Source organism: Atractosteus spatula, chromosome 2 (genome assembly GCF_055471065.1).
Source record: "Atractosteus spatula isolate fAtrSpa1 chromosome 2, fAtrSpa1.hap1, whole genome shotgun sequence".
Taxonomy (NCBI): domain Eukaryota; kingdom Metazoa; phylum Chordata; class Actinopteri; order Semionotiformes; family Lepisosteidae; genus Atractosteus; species Atractosteus spatula.
In genome coordinates this window covers 6,982,072-6,996,471 of record NC_142707.1, presented here as the reverse complement: position 1 = coordinate 6,996,471, position 14,400 = coordinate 6,982,072, and the positions used below count along the sequence as shown (strand labels likewise).

The following is a 14,400-nucleotide window of genomic DNA, read 5'->3' as shown; positions in this document are numbered from 1 at the left end:
TTATTTAGACTCTGCTGTACTTTTTTCAGAAGAGTGTCCGACCACATTTCTGAATGTGTTTCAAATGAGACACATATTCATAGGAATTACATATTCCCAACGCCAGTCAACAAAGCTTTATCATAGTGCAAGATCCCTTTTTGTTTTTCTTTGCTAGCAAAAAGGTTGTACTAAGGTTGCACCATAAGGAATTCCAGGAATTCCAAGTGTCTCAATAGGAGCGCTTCAGGCAAAACGGGCATTAATATTTAGGTGAGAGGGAAGCGATAACCTTTCAAAAGCAAGGGACACAGAGCTTTTTATTCTCAGGAGGCCCCCGTCCTTGAGCTGTGATTAAAGTTAACTGATCTCATAAAAATGGATCAGTGTCTCACGGATTTATGGAATAATAATAAGGGAAGGAACAGGAGGACAGAGAGTGAGAGGGCAAGCCCTTTCATTCTCTACACATGAGTGAGCTTCATTTAATGGAGTGTACAGAGCAGCAAAACGCTAGGTTTTAAAAATGAAAAGGACAGCAGCAGTCGCAAGATAGATTGTTATGTGCACTACATTTTAATATGGTATAAATAAGCTTTAATGGTGATCTGTATTGTTGTTTCTAGAAGTAAATAGGGCTATGTTTTTCTATATAAAAAATATATAATGTAAAAAAAAATTAAGCTGGCGTTAGCCCCTAAAAATTCTACTCTGTCTCAGAAATTAAATGAACCGTTTGTTTATAAATATTTGCTGTGTTTTTCTAGTCTGTAAAATGTATATTAAGTCAAACTGTCACACTTTTCACTATTAGATACCCACTTTACTATGGTTACTGGTCACAGGTGCGATTCCCAGCCCTTTGAAAATATATCACAAGCATGCTCTTCCGGAGTCTCTACTTCCATCTCTTGGCACTTACAGTACTCTTTAAGGCAGCAATAAAGCACATGACTTCCAAACTAAACATCTACTACATACTACTACTACTACTTTCATAGTATTTACCTTCCATAGTGAATAATTTTTAGGAGAGGCATCTCAACGAAAGCAGAAAGGAAAACTGTAAACTGCGATTTGGGCTCCTCATAACTTCCCCAAGTTCCACTCACCAGTGATAATTAACTTCGATAAACGCCAGATCATATTACTCCTCAAATTTCTCAGGGCAGCCAAACCCAACTCTTGCTTTTACCCATACTTCTGAGAGAAAACAGGGAACAAGGAAGTGCTGTTGGCACGCTTTTCTGGAAAGGAGTACTGCTGTCACAGGGTTAACTGCAAACACAGGACAAGAGTGGAAACAGAAGTCTTACACAGCGCCCCTTCACCTGGTGCCAGAAACAAGTACACCAGAGCCTCCTGAATATGCTCAATCAGTAAGGACACTCGCCTGAACGCAGCCTGAGCTCTATGATCACGGGTTCGAGCCTGGGTCACGTCACTCGCCAACTGTGACTGGGATTCCTCAAGGAGCAGCAGGCCATTGACTGCGTGTGACAGAGAACTGGGTGGGTTTCATCAGGCAGGGCTCTCTCGGCTCATCATGGCAACACAGATCCCAGTCGGCCTCCTAGGTGCTTGCAGACGTGCTCCTGTCAGTCTCCTCTAATTGATGTTGAACCTCCAATATATAGCTGTGTTACCTGTGACATGTTTAAAGACAAACTGCTCCAGCGTGGGCAGGCTGAAGGATTCTGCCTGTGTTTCCTAATTGTCAGCTGTATGGGGTCGCAGGGTTTGTAACTAAGAGCTGAGGTTTGAAAAAAATCAATTGCTGATTATAAATTTATAATGAAAGAAATAGGCAAGCCAGGATAGAAAGTGCTGGCTGTGCAGCTCATCCGACCCAAGGCGCCAGTTCTAAAAGACTCAAAATCCATGCCTTGCTGGACAGATGTTTTCCATTTGGATAGCCTGCAGACTGTTAAACATTCAAAATATATGTTGAACTTTTCTAGGATTGCTTCAAAAAGGGTTTATTAAAATCAAATTTGCCTGAATTCAATATTAACTTTTTAAAGCCTTCATGTCCAGCAATGTCAAAATCTAGTGTGAACGCTGCAGTTTATTCTGGCTCTTTTTCAGTCGAAAAATCTTACCCATTCAATTAGTCAAATTATGGAAATTAATCATTCATGCCTGCTAATGAATACTTCCTCAGTAAAACATCTAATATCTGATGCAGTTTCTTCAACATTAAAAGGGAGAAAAAATAAAAAAATGAATAATATCTATCTAATCTTATAATTAGATTAAATACATATAAAGTAAAATCAGAAGACTATGTAGCACTCCATTAACTAGTCTGACACACCTGACGTAAAGGACCTGCCTAAAATCACATATTGACAACAGACCTCACTTGAGCTTTCTTGCTTATACCTTTCTACTATCACTACTATCACAGCATCCACCACCATTATTATAAATATCTTAAAGAAAGTTTAAGATTTAATGTGGAGACACAGCCACAAACGATTGAAGTTATTAGATGTATGTGAAAAATAGTTTCATACGAGAACAATGTGCATACAAATGTTTTTTTTAAATGTCACCCTAGGTCTCCAGTCTATTTAAAAGACACGGTGAAAGTAATATTCAAATACCACATTAGAGTAAACGAGTGTTTTATACCACTTTGAGGTTTAGTTTTGTTTCTCCGAGTTGCAGCCACGTGGAGACACAGCTGCAGAAAAAGTGGAAAGAAGAGAGCTACAGCTAGCCTGAAGGGAAAGCCTCCCTCTACTGGCCAGTCTAGGTTAGTACTTTCTCTTTTGAGTGCTGTTTCTGCAGGCTCAATCTGTACTAGAAAGTACTGCATTTGGACTAGGGCTCTTCACACTAAATTTCCCACTTCAGATCTTTGACTGTACTGTTGTAACAAACAATCAAGAGAAAGAATCAATAAGAGAATCAATTTAAACTAAAACTAGAATCAGCAACATTCTCAACTTTGGAATTTTAGATGCATATTTTAGTAGATAATACATATCCAGGGAAGCCATACAAATCATGCCAAAATACATAACACAAATTATGTCAAATAAATACTACTAGCCATTTTGCTTGTCTTGTGCATGCCAAACATCCTCTTCCAAGTATAAACATAATGATTTCCGCAGAGGTAATAACATCACCGATGTTGGCTCTTCTAAATCTCTCTTTTCAAGAAAAAAGTCTGTGTGTGAGAGTGGAGTTCATAAATTCAATACTACCGAGGAATAAACCAAATTTTAATATAATGTCGCAGTGCCTCTTCAAAACAGAAGAAAGACATTAAAAACAAGTAATAAAAACCTGTCAGGCAAAGCTTTAATTTACACATTATAGTGCTAAGACACCATTAAACTCTTGTGCCAACAGTTCCTCTAGCTGGCATCAACAAAAGCACCAGCTGGCATCAGTGAAAGTCCTAGTGAAAGACTCCTCTGCTGGTTCATCTCCGGCTGTCACTCTGGTGTGCCTGTCCAGCTTCCTGCACCTGTTGCATTGGGCCTCACCAGCCAGGTTGTAACCCCATCACCCTGTGCCCACACACCTGTCAGTGACCTCACAGGCAATGTATGACTCCTGAGCCCAAATCCCCTCTGGAAAAGCCTGGATGAGTATCCTTTTGACAGTCAACAGTCCTATTAATGAACACTAATTACATGACGTATTCTATATTATATTAAAATAAACCAGACAAAAATATTAAACAAATTACAAGTTGCACATAAAATTGTTAGTTGGTGATAATTTGTATTTTTAATCACAAACATTTACTATTTTATACTCTTTGAGAGCAACAGAACTGAACTAAACTGAAACCAAACACAACCAGACTTATTGGGCCAGTTTGATGGAATCTGATCTACCTACTGTTAGTCTGACTTACATTGGTGCCTTTATCCAATATAATTTACAGACAATAATTGGACTTTATGTAATAGGATATTATACACTTTGTCAGCCAGCTCACACACATACCAGAAGGGAGCACTGTTGGTTGAGATCATCAGGGCACAATCTTGCAGTGAATGCTTCAAAGATATGATTACTGCAGCCCGGTTGCATTTTACTAAATCACTTATTTGTAGACCTTGACCTTTCCTGACACACTGTGGTATTTACCCGCAGCAATCAGCAAGGAGATGCATACAAAATCTGACATTGAGTGCAGTGGCATATTAGAAACCCTTAGAGACAAATGATCATATTTAAAAACAAGACCAGTATTATTGTATCCTACTGCTTGCATAACCCATGTGACTTTTAGGTTAAAAGACACTGAAAGAAGGGGGTTGAGACATTCTGATGACATAAGGGCTTCTATTTTCAGACACTATCCTTCCCTCCTGTTACATTACAGCCCAAAGCAGTTTGTTTTTGCAACGTGACCTACAAGACGTCTAATTAGGGAACGAGGATGCCATCTAGTGGAAAAAGAAGACACTGTTCCTCAACGACAGGACTAATGAGATGATTGGGAAACATGCAAGCCATTTGAAGGAGCAATCCAGAAAAGTAGGGTGCTTAGAAGAGAGACAACTATCAATATTTTCAGGGAAAATGGTCACAAAAAGGCTGTGATTATGCAATTATTCTTGATTGAACATAGTTCATCAATCCTTTGACAAGTGTTCCTGTACATGCGACAAACAACTATAAAACATCTCTTATGCATTACTGACATTCCCCTTCACTCCACCGGACTTTATAAAGCATTTAGCAATGTACTTCATAACTGTGTATGAAATATATCTGGGCATTTATTTATTAAGACCAAAAGAGTCATGAAGAGTGTGACATTTAAATACTGATCGTTATACAGTACACTCCACAAGCAACCTTGCTTTTTCCCATTTCTGCTAAAGAAAGCAGGGCAATGAAGAAATTATCATGTGGGAAACAAAGCAAAGCTGGAGCTGCCCTGAGCCTGAATGCTAATGATGTAGCTGACATTAAAAGATTGCCATGGGAGTAGAGATAAATCAAAATTTCAATCCTGCTCTGTAAAGACACTTATATGTGACTCCTATAGTAATTGCATGAATTTTAATTTTTACAAACGGCAAGATCTTTATGTGAGCCAGTATCATGAAACACCATTTCAAGCTTCTTACCTTTGGATATACAAATGTGGAGTTCAAATAACACTAACAACATTAGTTTTTTTCTGTGCCATCTGTGCAATTTGTAAAAGAGTCTATAGCCCTTAAAACCTGCAATGTATCAAAATCCAAACTAATAGGTCTCTCATTAATTTCCCTGTATTGTACGTGACAGTTAAACCTAATGATAACCAAATCCGGCATTTCCAGTGAAAACTACTTCACTGATGGTGCTCAGATAACCTCTCTACTGCAATAATACTCCTTCACTTGGGGGAGCAGAGACGAGAAAGGAAAATGCAAACTTTTTTTGCGTTCTTTATTGGTGCTAGATATTGGCAGTTCATCTGTTTATCTCCTCAAGACTGAGTAATCCTTCTCATGTCATTTAGAGAAAATCTGTGAGGCTGTGATTAGTGTGAAAACAGCAATTTCTGCTTCTGATCAAAAGGCCAGAAATTATCAGGTTTTTACCCCTACCACTAGCCTGGGATGTAAGGTTTCTGTCTTGAAACCCTTGACAGTGTACATTACCTCACTCCTAAAGTTTGTTTCCATAACATTGGCATTCTTATGATGTAAATACCCAGATATTTCTGGGAATTTACATCATAAGGTCAAAATAAAAACCATGATATGGGAGATATAGAAATGTTAATGTAAAACAAAGACAGTTAAAATGATAAATGCCAATTAGTTCAAAAACCTGGGAATTGGGGATTTTAGTGTTTCTTAATCTTTCAGATGGTACCACTGTTAGGAAAAATTGTTAACAGGAATGTTACGTCTGCTATCATCACATACCAGAAACAGTAATTCATGTTTTCCAAATAAATGGGAAAACAATCACTGGGGATACCATAAAAATATGCACATAACCGATATACTCTGTGTATTTGATCTTTACCATTGAAACAGTAATTGTATTATAGACCTCATTTTAAAGTAATAAAATAACTTCCATTTGGTTATTTTTACACTGTGTTGTTTGGAAATTTACAACACCACTCTGCAAATACCCATTGAGGTACTGTTTACTGAGCAAATTTAAAAAGACCAGCACATGGGTGCTGTGAATAAAAACACAACATAATATGCACACTCCTTACAAATACGACAACGTTGAAATAATCCAGAACTCTATGTTTATCCGGGTCTACGCCTGTTTACAGTGGATAATAATCTTGAAATAACAATCCATGGGAGTTCCCAGGCCTGCTCTGTATTTGTAGGGACAAAGAGCTGATTGCTGTTGTTCTCAGTTCCTTCTTTCTGCCTGGATTAAATCAATTTCCCTGCATTCAGCCTGACACAAGGATTGGGAGAATCATCTGTATATTTTCTGTTACAGGTGCACAAAACTCACAGTTCCAAAACTTCACGTTTTGGGAAGACAATGAGGTTCCATCATACAGTATATTTTAAATGTTTTGCGAGGCACCATGATCCTTCCAGTCACCTAAATACTTCAAAGGTACCTGTCTCCTTAAAAGGTAATACATAAAAGGACTATTTGTACCACTACTTCTGCAATTTAAAGGCAGAGGAAAGACGTAGATATAGGTATAATCAAATAAATTCACCTGACTGACACTTATTATATAAAAATTAAATAATTGTTCAACAACACAGCTAACACTGATGACCCTTTAGCAGCTGGGGAAGATTTAGGTCCAAGAACTCTTGTCATTTAGGGAAACTGTGTAGCCTCCTGCCTCCTGTAGGGTTAGGGTTAAGATTAGGGTTAGTTGTCCTCCTGATGGGAGACGGATGTCAAACTCTGTAAGCCCCAGTTGCTCCTGTTGCACAACAAGACAAGAATATCATGGCCTGCTCAATCCCACTAAAAGCTGGGGACTCTTGGCCAACAGCAGATCAGTGTCTGGGAAATGCCAGCCACTATCAACTAAAGACAGAAACAGTAATGTGTGGACTAGAGAGTTCACCATTTACTCCCACCAAGCACCTGCACTGGCTGCATAATTTCAGCAGCATTTTTTCCCATTTCTTAAGTATTAATATGGTGGTTTAGCAAAAAGGAAACTAAGATACCCTTGACAGTCACATTTCCTTTCTTATTTCTAATCTAGATGCCTTGAGACACTTCAGCTTGCAATTTCTGCGACACAATTATCTCATCTTGAAGGTGAGCATCACCCAGCTGTCATGAAGCCTTGAATCAATGTTTACCTCTAATGAATTTAACAGAACATCACATGTTAGTCCATGCTCATTTACATTTCAATGCATGACACTTTATAACAGAGAAATCAGACTGGTGTGCAGTTACACATAATATTTTTAACATCTGAAAAATGCCTGTTGGGTTTTTATTATTGTATTCTGCTAACAGACAAGCAGATCTCAGTTTTCTAGTTCAGTGGATCTTAGGTATAAAGAGATATAGCCTACTTAATTCTTTTGGTGCACTAAATTATTTATGTTGACAGATTTATTTTTTTTTAGTACAAAATGTGTGTTAAAAAGAGGCAACTGAAAGTAATTCTAAAAATACCACTACATCAAAACATATTTAAGGCCCAGAAGGAGATGAAGACCTGGGAGTTTTTCAAAAAACAGATGAGCATAATCAGGTTGTTATTCGGAATTGTGGGCATGAAAGGATGGAAAACAAATTGTCTTCAAACAAAATGGGAGTGAGTAGCTCATATATCTAGAAATGCACGAGGTAAACCTTCAAGAGGTAAGACTTCATGGTTATTGCTCTGTGATGCTGGGCTCTTATAGGGTAGTTCATTTTCAGATATTTCCTCTATGATCCATTTCCACTGTAAAGTGAAAGATAACCGTTAACAGGCAGTGTGCGGAAAAACAGTGGCAAGTAAGTGTAACAGTAGGGGAAACAACACAGAAATCAGTTGGTTGCTATGTCTGATTTTATTTATGCTGGGTAAGGAAGAGAAAAACAAAATATTAATCTCTTGACTGTTTTCTGGAGGGAACCAAACAAAATGTCAATTTCCTAAACATCATGGAGTTAGCTCCCCAGTGCAACTTCACAGAAAATGCCTCTTCAATCAAAGGGCTCCTTTCTTTTTGCAAAACATAGAGAGAGTTCCTTAAGCCATGATAGTAATGTGTAACACTTAATAATGTCGGTTATTGGATAGAATGAATTCTATTTTGGTGAGTCATCACAGACCACAGACAGAAGGGCCTCAGTGCTCCGCTGCAGTCAAGTGCTGTTTAAAGATCAATTAACACACACAATAGTGTTCCTTTAAGAAGCAATGAAGAGCTTAAAGCTGCTCCCAGACTGTTATTTTCACAGGTCATTTCATAGAAGACTGTTCTTAGAAGGCTTCAGTGTGCTGCAGAAATAAATAAAATATGACCTTAAAAGTAAAACAAAAAAAAACATTATATAATTTAGATTTCAGGCATCTATGTATCTATCTCTTTAGGCTTATTTATAAGTCAAGTAATTCTTTGTCTAAGGATAAACCAATGTAACCAGACTTTACAGAACCTCATTTTGCATGAGATCATATGTTTATATATTATCAGAAACATAGTTATGCCTTTCCTGAATCCCTTCTAAACATAGGTATTAAATTGAAGAGGCAAATGCATTGCAATGGTTACCAGCCAGCAGTGTTTTCTAAATTAACATTACATCTTGGTCCTAATCCTGGGAGATCCTGAACTCTGAACTGTGGTCTCTGACATTCCTACCTAAGTTGAACTGAGACCAAAAAAGTTAACTGGGAATACCAGAGAGATGTACGCTGTGACAGGAGAGTGAGTGTTGTTCTAAAAATTCTGGGTAGAGGAGAGGCAATAATCTTTTTCACTGCCTAGCTGTTTACAACATTGACTTCAATTAACTCTGAGCTCATTAATATCTTCTCTTTCGTGCTGGTCCATGGGAATTTTCTGAATTCCCCCCAGACACTCTCCATTCAACAATCAGGAGTCAGTTTTTCAACCCTGTATAAGGGGACCCATAAATCGACATGTTCTCCTGGGACTCGATATTATTGTCTGCGAAAAGAAACAGAAGCAAATGCGGACTTTCACTGGCACCCACCTTGCAGAGAGACTGCAACCCATGCAGAGGCACCATAAACTGGCCATAAAGCACCATGCCAAACCAAATTGATTCAAATGTTTATAGCAGGAAAGCTGTACAGTGAAGGCACTTCCGGTCTTTCCAAGGTGCCCTAGCATTGTAAGAAAAGCCTTGCTAATGTACTGTAAATAAGAGCAGTCACTCTCAGTAAAAGCAGACTGTAACTTGCACTTTCTGCCATTTGACACTAAAATCATGTTGCAATATAAATCATGTTTACTTTGAACTAGTTACCTGGTATTTCTCAGGGCAATCCAGTTAATACACGTAAAGACACAAGCACACATCAATGCATGTAGTCTGGGTTGTCAAATATCTGAATTATAGTTTTGCTTTACAGCTGTGCTACAGTAAGTGCTTCATTTGAGTGTGTTTTGTGGGTGTGTGTGAGTACATAAGCAATATAGTCATGCATACTGCGTACTAGATACCTAGTTTCCAAATTAAAACTCATAAAATAAAGTAAATCACCTACTCATCTCTCTTCTGAGCAAAAATAGAATCAGGTTTTGCAATTCAAAACAGATTTTTCTCAATCCAGAATTAAAAAATGATATTAACATACAGTGCACAAATTCCTTAAGACCTCAGATGTTCCACAGAAAACAGTATTTGGAACTCCAATTAAAAGCTGTCTGATGCTATGAAAGGAACAGCTTGTACTGTATGTCCTATGAGTTGAGAAGCAGGCTTGTTAAGGGTTAATGAAGCAGTAAACAAAGGTCCGACATGGGCGATCTCTGCAAGATTGCGTTTACCCAACATCTCAGAAAGACATGCTCAGGGCAAAACAACTAAATCAACACTTCACACAACATGTGAAGCAGACAGTGTTCAATTAGACAAGCGCTAGCACACAGAATACTGATAAACACATACAGTATAAGTAAAAACATTCGTGTGAAATACAGTAGGTCATTGATAATAAACACCATGCAGCACCAACACCCGGTACTGACAGGACACCACTAACATCAGGGCTTTTAAAAATGGCAGGTTAAATTATAATAAGAGCACTGGAAAAGCAAAACATTCACATCTGACTTCTCATGTGACAAATAATCTCTGTGGGGGGAATAATGTCCAGCCACCAGCTTTATAATGAGAAGCAGCAAGAATATTTTCTGACAGCTTACAAAAGTTACAGTACATGACAGAAAAAAAGAAAAAGGCTCAGAGATCTAGCAGCTAAAATGGTTGAAAATATATAGGAACGACGAACCAAAAAGTTTCTCACTTACACGCTGCTTTCCTTCTGCCTAGGCAAACTGGCCGATCCAGTCGGCTTCTTGTGCTGCGAGAGTGAGCCTCCCATGGTTTCTACAGTGCGTGTTTTCCTTCCCTGCCTCTCTGTTGTGCTCAGCGGTGTCCCAGGCTGGTTTGTAAGACTTCCCAGAGCACAGGCAAAGGTGGCTCATCTCATCCCCATCCCAACCCTCTAGCACTCGAGCACAGTGCTGCAGTGCAACTGCATTGTCGGTCCACAGGCACGGCTGTGCTGCTGATCCCCTGCCAACTTTCTGAGCCAATCACAGGTCCGTCTCACGCCGGCCAGCCCTTGCAAGGCAGCGCACACACATGACTGCTCACTCCGGTGAAACAGGCTACGGTCACTCGGAAGGAATTAAAACACTACGGATCGTTCTACAGAGCACGAGGAAGGGAGGGACTGCTTTTTCTCCCCAAGGACAGACTTTGAAATGCCACACAGCAGATCCTGGAAGGCTCAGGTGGAACATAGACGGGATTAAGGTCGTTGTTGTCTAAAGGATTAACTCTTTCCTTTTGTGCTTTATTTGTAGTTGGTTTTTTTTTTAGTGTGTCATCTACCTGCCGTCCCACAATGGTCCGCACTGCCTGTCAAGAGTTCCCATACATGTAGCAAGAGTAACATTAGCATGAGAAAGCACTTCACACAGGCTGGCATTGTGTGACAGGGGCTCTTCCTTAGACCTCTCTTTTTGCAGGGCATTCAGAAGCCATTGTGTGTAACATAACAGAGGGCAAAAGGGTCAATATGCAAAATTAGATTTTAAGTGTACTCTCAGCATTTTTGATATGGGACCTGGGAGGGCCTTATGGAATTATTTTTTAATTAGAATACTCCTATATCTATCTACTTGTTCTAGCCCAGAATCTCTGTATCCTTTTCTGAAGAAATTCTAAAATCAACCCAGAATTCTGCTCTGCTAAATCTTAAATTATGACCTAAATTATCCCAGTAATTAAATACAAATAGAAAAAAGGTTACAGGTGTAAGCCTTCACTCTTTCTCATCTACATACAGACATTCACATAAACGATGCTGGGGATATTTGTTTTCTTCCCAGCACCTCAATCAAATTTTGGCAGACGAGAAACATCATGGAGATTCCTTCTTGAACTACATCATGGAGATAGGGGCTTCTAAAAAGAATTTGGTCATTCATGAAACAAAACAATGCTAAATCAATGAGCTTCGAAGATCATCTCTCAAACAGCAGGAGTCCCTCAGGACAGCCCGAAGAGAGCCTTCATCAACACAGATACAATAAGAATCCATATTTGAAATACAGAAGTTTTTGTTTCCAACTTTAAAACATTCATTTTTCTAATGTAACTCAAACTAGCATTAATTAGTATATTGACATGGACTGTGTAAAAGACAAAATTTCCCAAAGAAAGATAGATATTATGAGATGTGGAAATGTGAACAGTATTGTTGAGAAAATGAAGCAGAAGTTAATTTCAACCTCCACCTACAGTAACTCATCAACAAGAATTAAAAAAACACACACTGAAAGCAGAAATATTAAAATTAAGGGCATTTAATCTACAGCCACATGTAAATCCCAATGTATACCTATGGAAATACAACTTTTCCTTATATCAACGGTGTAATAAAAAACTGCTATACCCTGTCACAAATGAATAAAGCAAGCTCTGTTCAGGAGAGTCACAGTTGAGCTGATAAGATAACAAAAAGGTTGATAAGATAATGGCCAGTAGTTTAATTAACTTTATAAATGCCTTCAAAAACTGCTCAACATCCATTGCTCACAATACCATCACAGTTCTACATTTTCAAAAATACTAAACTGCCAAGAGAGGTGAGCTGTTTTAGTTGCTTATTATAAATCGATTTATAATTTAATAATAGTAAAAGGAAAATGATGCAATATGTTTGACTTCTAACACACTGCACATGTCCATTCAACACAACAAGCAAGATCTACTTACATTTCACTTCAGGGCGTTTGACAAATGTTTGTTCAGGAACAGGTTCTCCAAGTGAACCATAAACTTGTCTAACAACCTTGCTGACTTTTTTATATAAAACTTGCCTTCACGTAGTACATAAGAGCAAGCTTTTGGGGTACTATGGGGCACAAACTGCATAACAAATTTGCAATTCAGATAAGTGCCTCAACTCACACAATGGGAAATGCAGACAGTGCATGAAAATGTGTTCAGCTGATGCCAGGGGTGATGAACAAAGGTCAAAGAGCCAAGTCAAGGAGGCCTAACGCCTGAGCGTATTGACTGCATTTTTCGACTCACTGCAGCACTTTGCTCGTCTTCCTCCGGTATTTTTGTTTCTACAGTGGGTGCTATTGAATTTTCTCAGGTCAGCAATCACTTACTTCCTAAGCAGACATACTTTAGACCATGCGGTTCTGTGGTCTTCTGGTAGACAGAGAGAAACAGCCTCTGGCGCTATTATTAGCCTCAAAATGAGTCAGAATGTCAGGTGAAAGTGATCAGATTTACTTCTGCAATCAAAAGTAAAAAAAACATTACCACATACCTGCCTACAAGTGAATCGTTGACAAACCGTAAGCTGATGCCTCAGGAGGCATACAGAATACAACATCAGTAATGGATTTCTGGTGCTGGTGGCGACAGAGGTGGGAAAGTACTTTTATAGCATTGTGACAACTTGAAATATGCTATTATTAAGAACAGAGACTACTTCTTTAAAAAAGGGCTGAGGGTGTCTCTTACAAAACTAACCAAGTAACCATGTTTTTGAAGCACTCCACCTTGGATTTGCCAAGAAATAGATGAACAATAAACTACTCAAAAGCAAATGGGCAAAATGCATCAAATCACCTTCCTTCCTTTGATACCCATCTTGGCACCATACAGCCAGCCTATGCTGAAAAAAGGCCCTATCTTCTGGCAAAGTGTGCCCACAGCAAAACAGCAGGAATTAACATTCGAGTTTAATCATAGTGATCATTTCAGATAGCTACTCAGGAGACATCATGAAACTTTGCAAGGTGAGGTGAATTAAATTTGTGAGTTCATCAGTTTTCCTCTCAGAAATGGAATTACAAGATATGATCTGATTCAGGCATTAGACTATAAACTCATCTAGGCTACTGTTCATAACTGGATATATGAGAAGATGAATTGATCACATAACAATATATTCTTATTATCAGATAAAAAAAATCTATTTTTATAAGAAAATTTCACTTGAATATCCAGAAACAAATCTAACATTCCCATAGCTATCTAGTATGAGTTAATAACATAAGGCACAGCAGATAAGACACAACATGATGTGCTACTACACATTCCTCATTAGGCTGTCACATAACTATGGCTTAACAAAGAGTTATTAATACACACTGCTACTTATTTTAGATAATACACCACCTAGTGGCTAGGATATGACTAAAATACAGTATCTTTAAAATAAAATGAAAAGCTTTACTCCAATCTGTGGAGTCTGAAGTTCTTTTAGGAATACACATTTATCTAATAAGCAGACAACGTGATAGCGTCGAAATAATAAAAAAAACTATATGAAAAGCCCGTAGCAAAACTGACTGCTTAAGTACAATGTTTACTGTGCAGTATAGTTGTTAAGGTATTATCAAGCGAAGCACAAGCTAACCCACAGATGACTTGCTTATGGCGTAAAAGTATAAGGTAGGAACTGAAGATATATACAAATGAAATACGATTATTTGTAAATGTACGAAAAGACCCGTTTAAAGGACTGAGATTGAAAGGCACACCCCCATACACCTGAGCGTTCTCTTGCCCTCAATACGCTGCCTTGTGATAGATCTCATGACTGGTGTTGGAAAACCGCCGAACACGCTACTAAACCCTTTGAGTAATTACATTAAAAATAGAATGTTGGATTTTTTTTTCGTTCCATTTGTTCTTAATAATTGTATCAATGATGCATTACAACCAGGTTATTTTGTAGCGAAAACGAAAATGAATTGCCGATTT

The 14,400-nt window shown here is 38.3% G+C and overlaps 1 protein-coding gene across 1 annotated transcript in view; it reads right to left on the bottom strand.

Annotated features, from left to right (window-relative positions):
- tacc1 (transforming, acidic coiled-coil containing protein 1) overlaps positions 1-10,770 on the bottom strand; it is a 52,933-nt gene extending 42,163 nt beyond the window's left edge. The window contains exon 1 of the mRNA XM_088930079.1: positions 10,410-10,770. Within this exon, the coding sequence (XP_088786205.1) occupies positions 10,410-10,483 (74 nt within the window). The 5' untranslated portion in view covers positions 10,484-10,770. The remainder of the gene's footprint in view (positions 1-10,409) is intronic.
- Between the last annotated feature and the right edge of the window lie 3,630 nt (positions 10,771-14,400).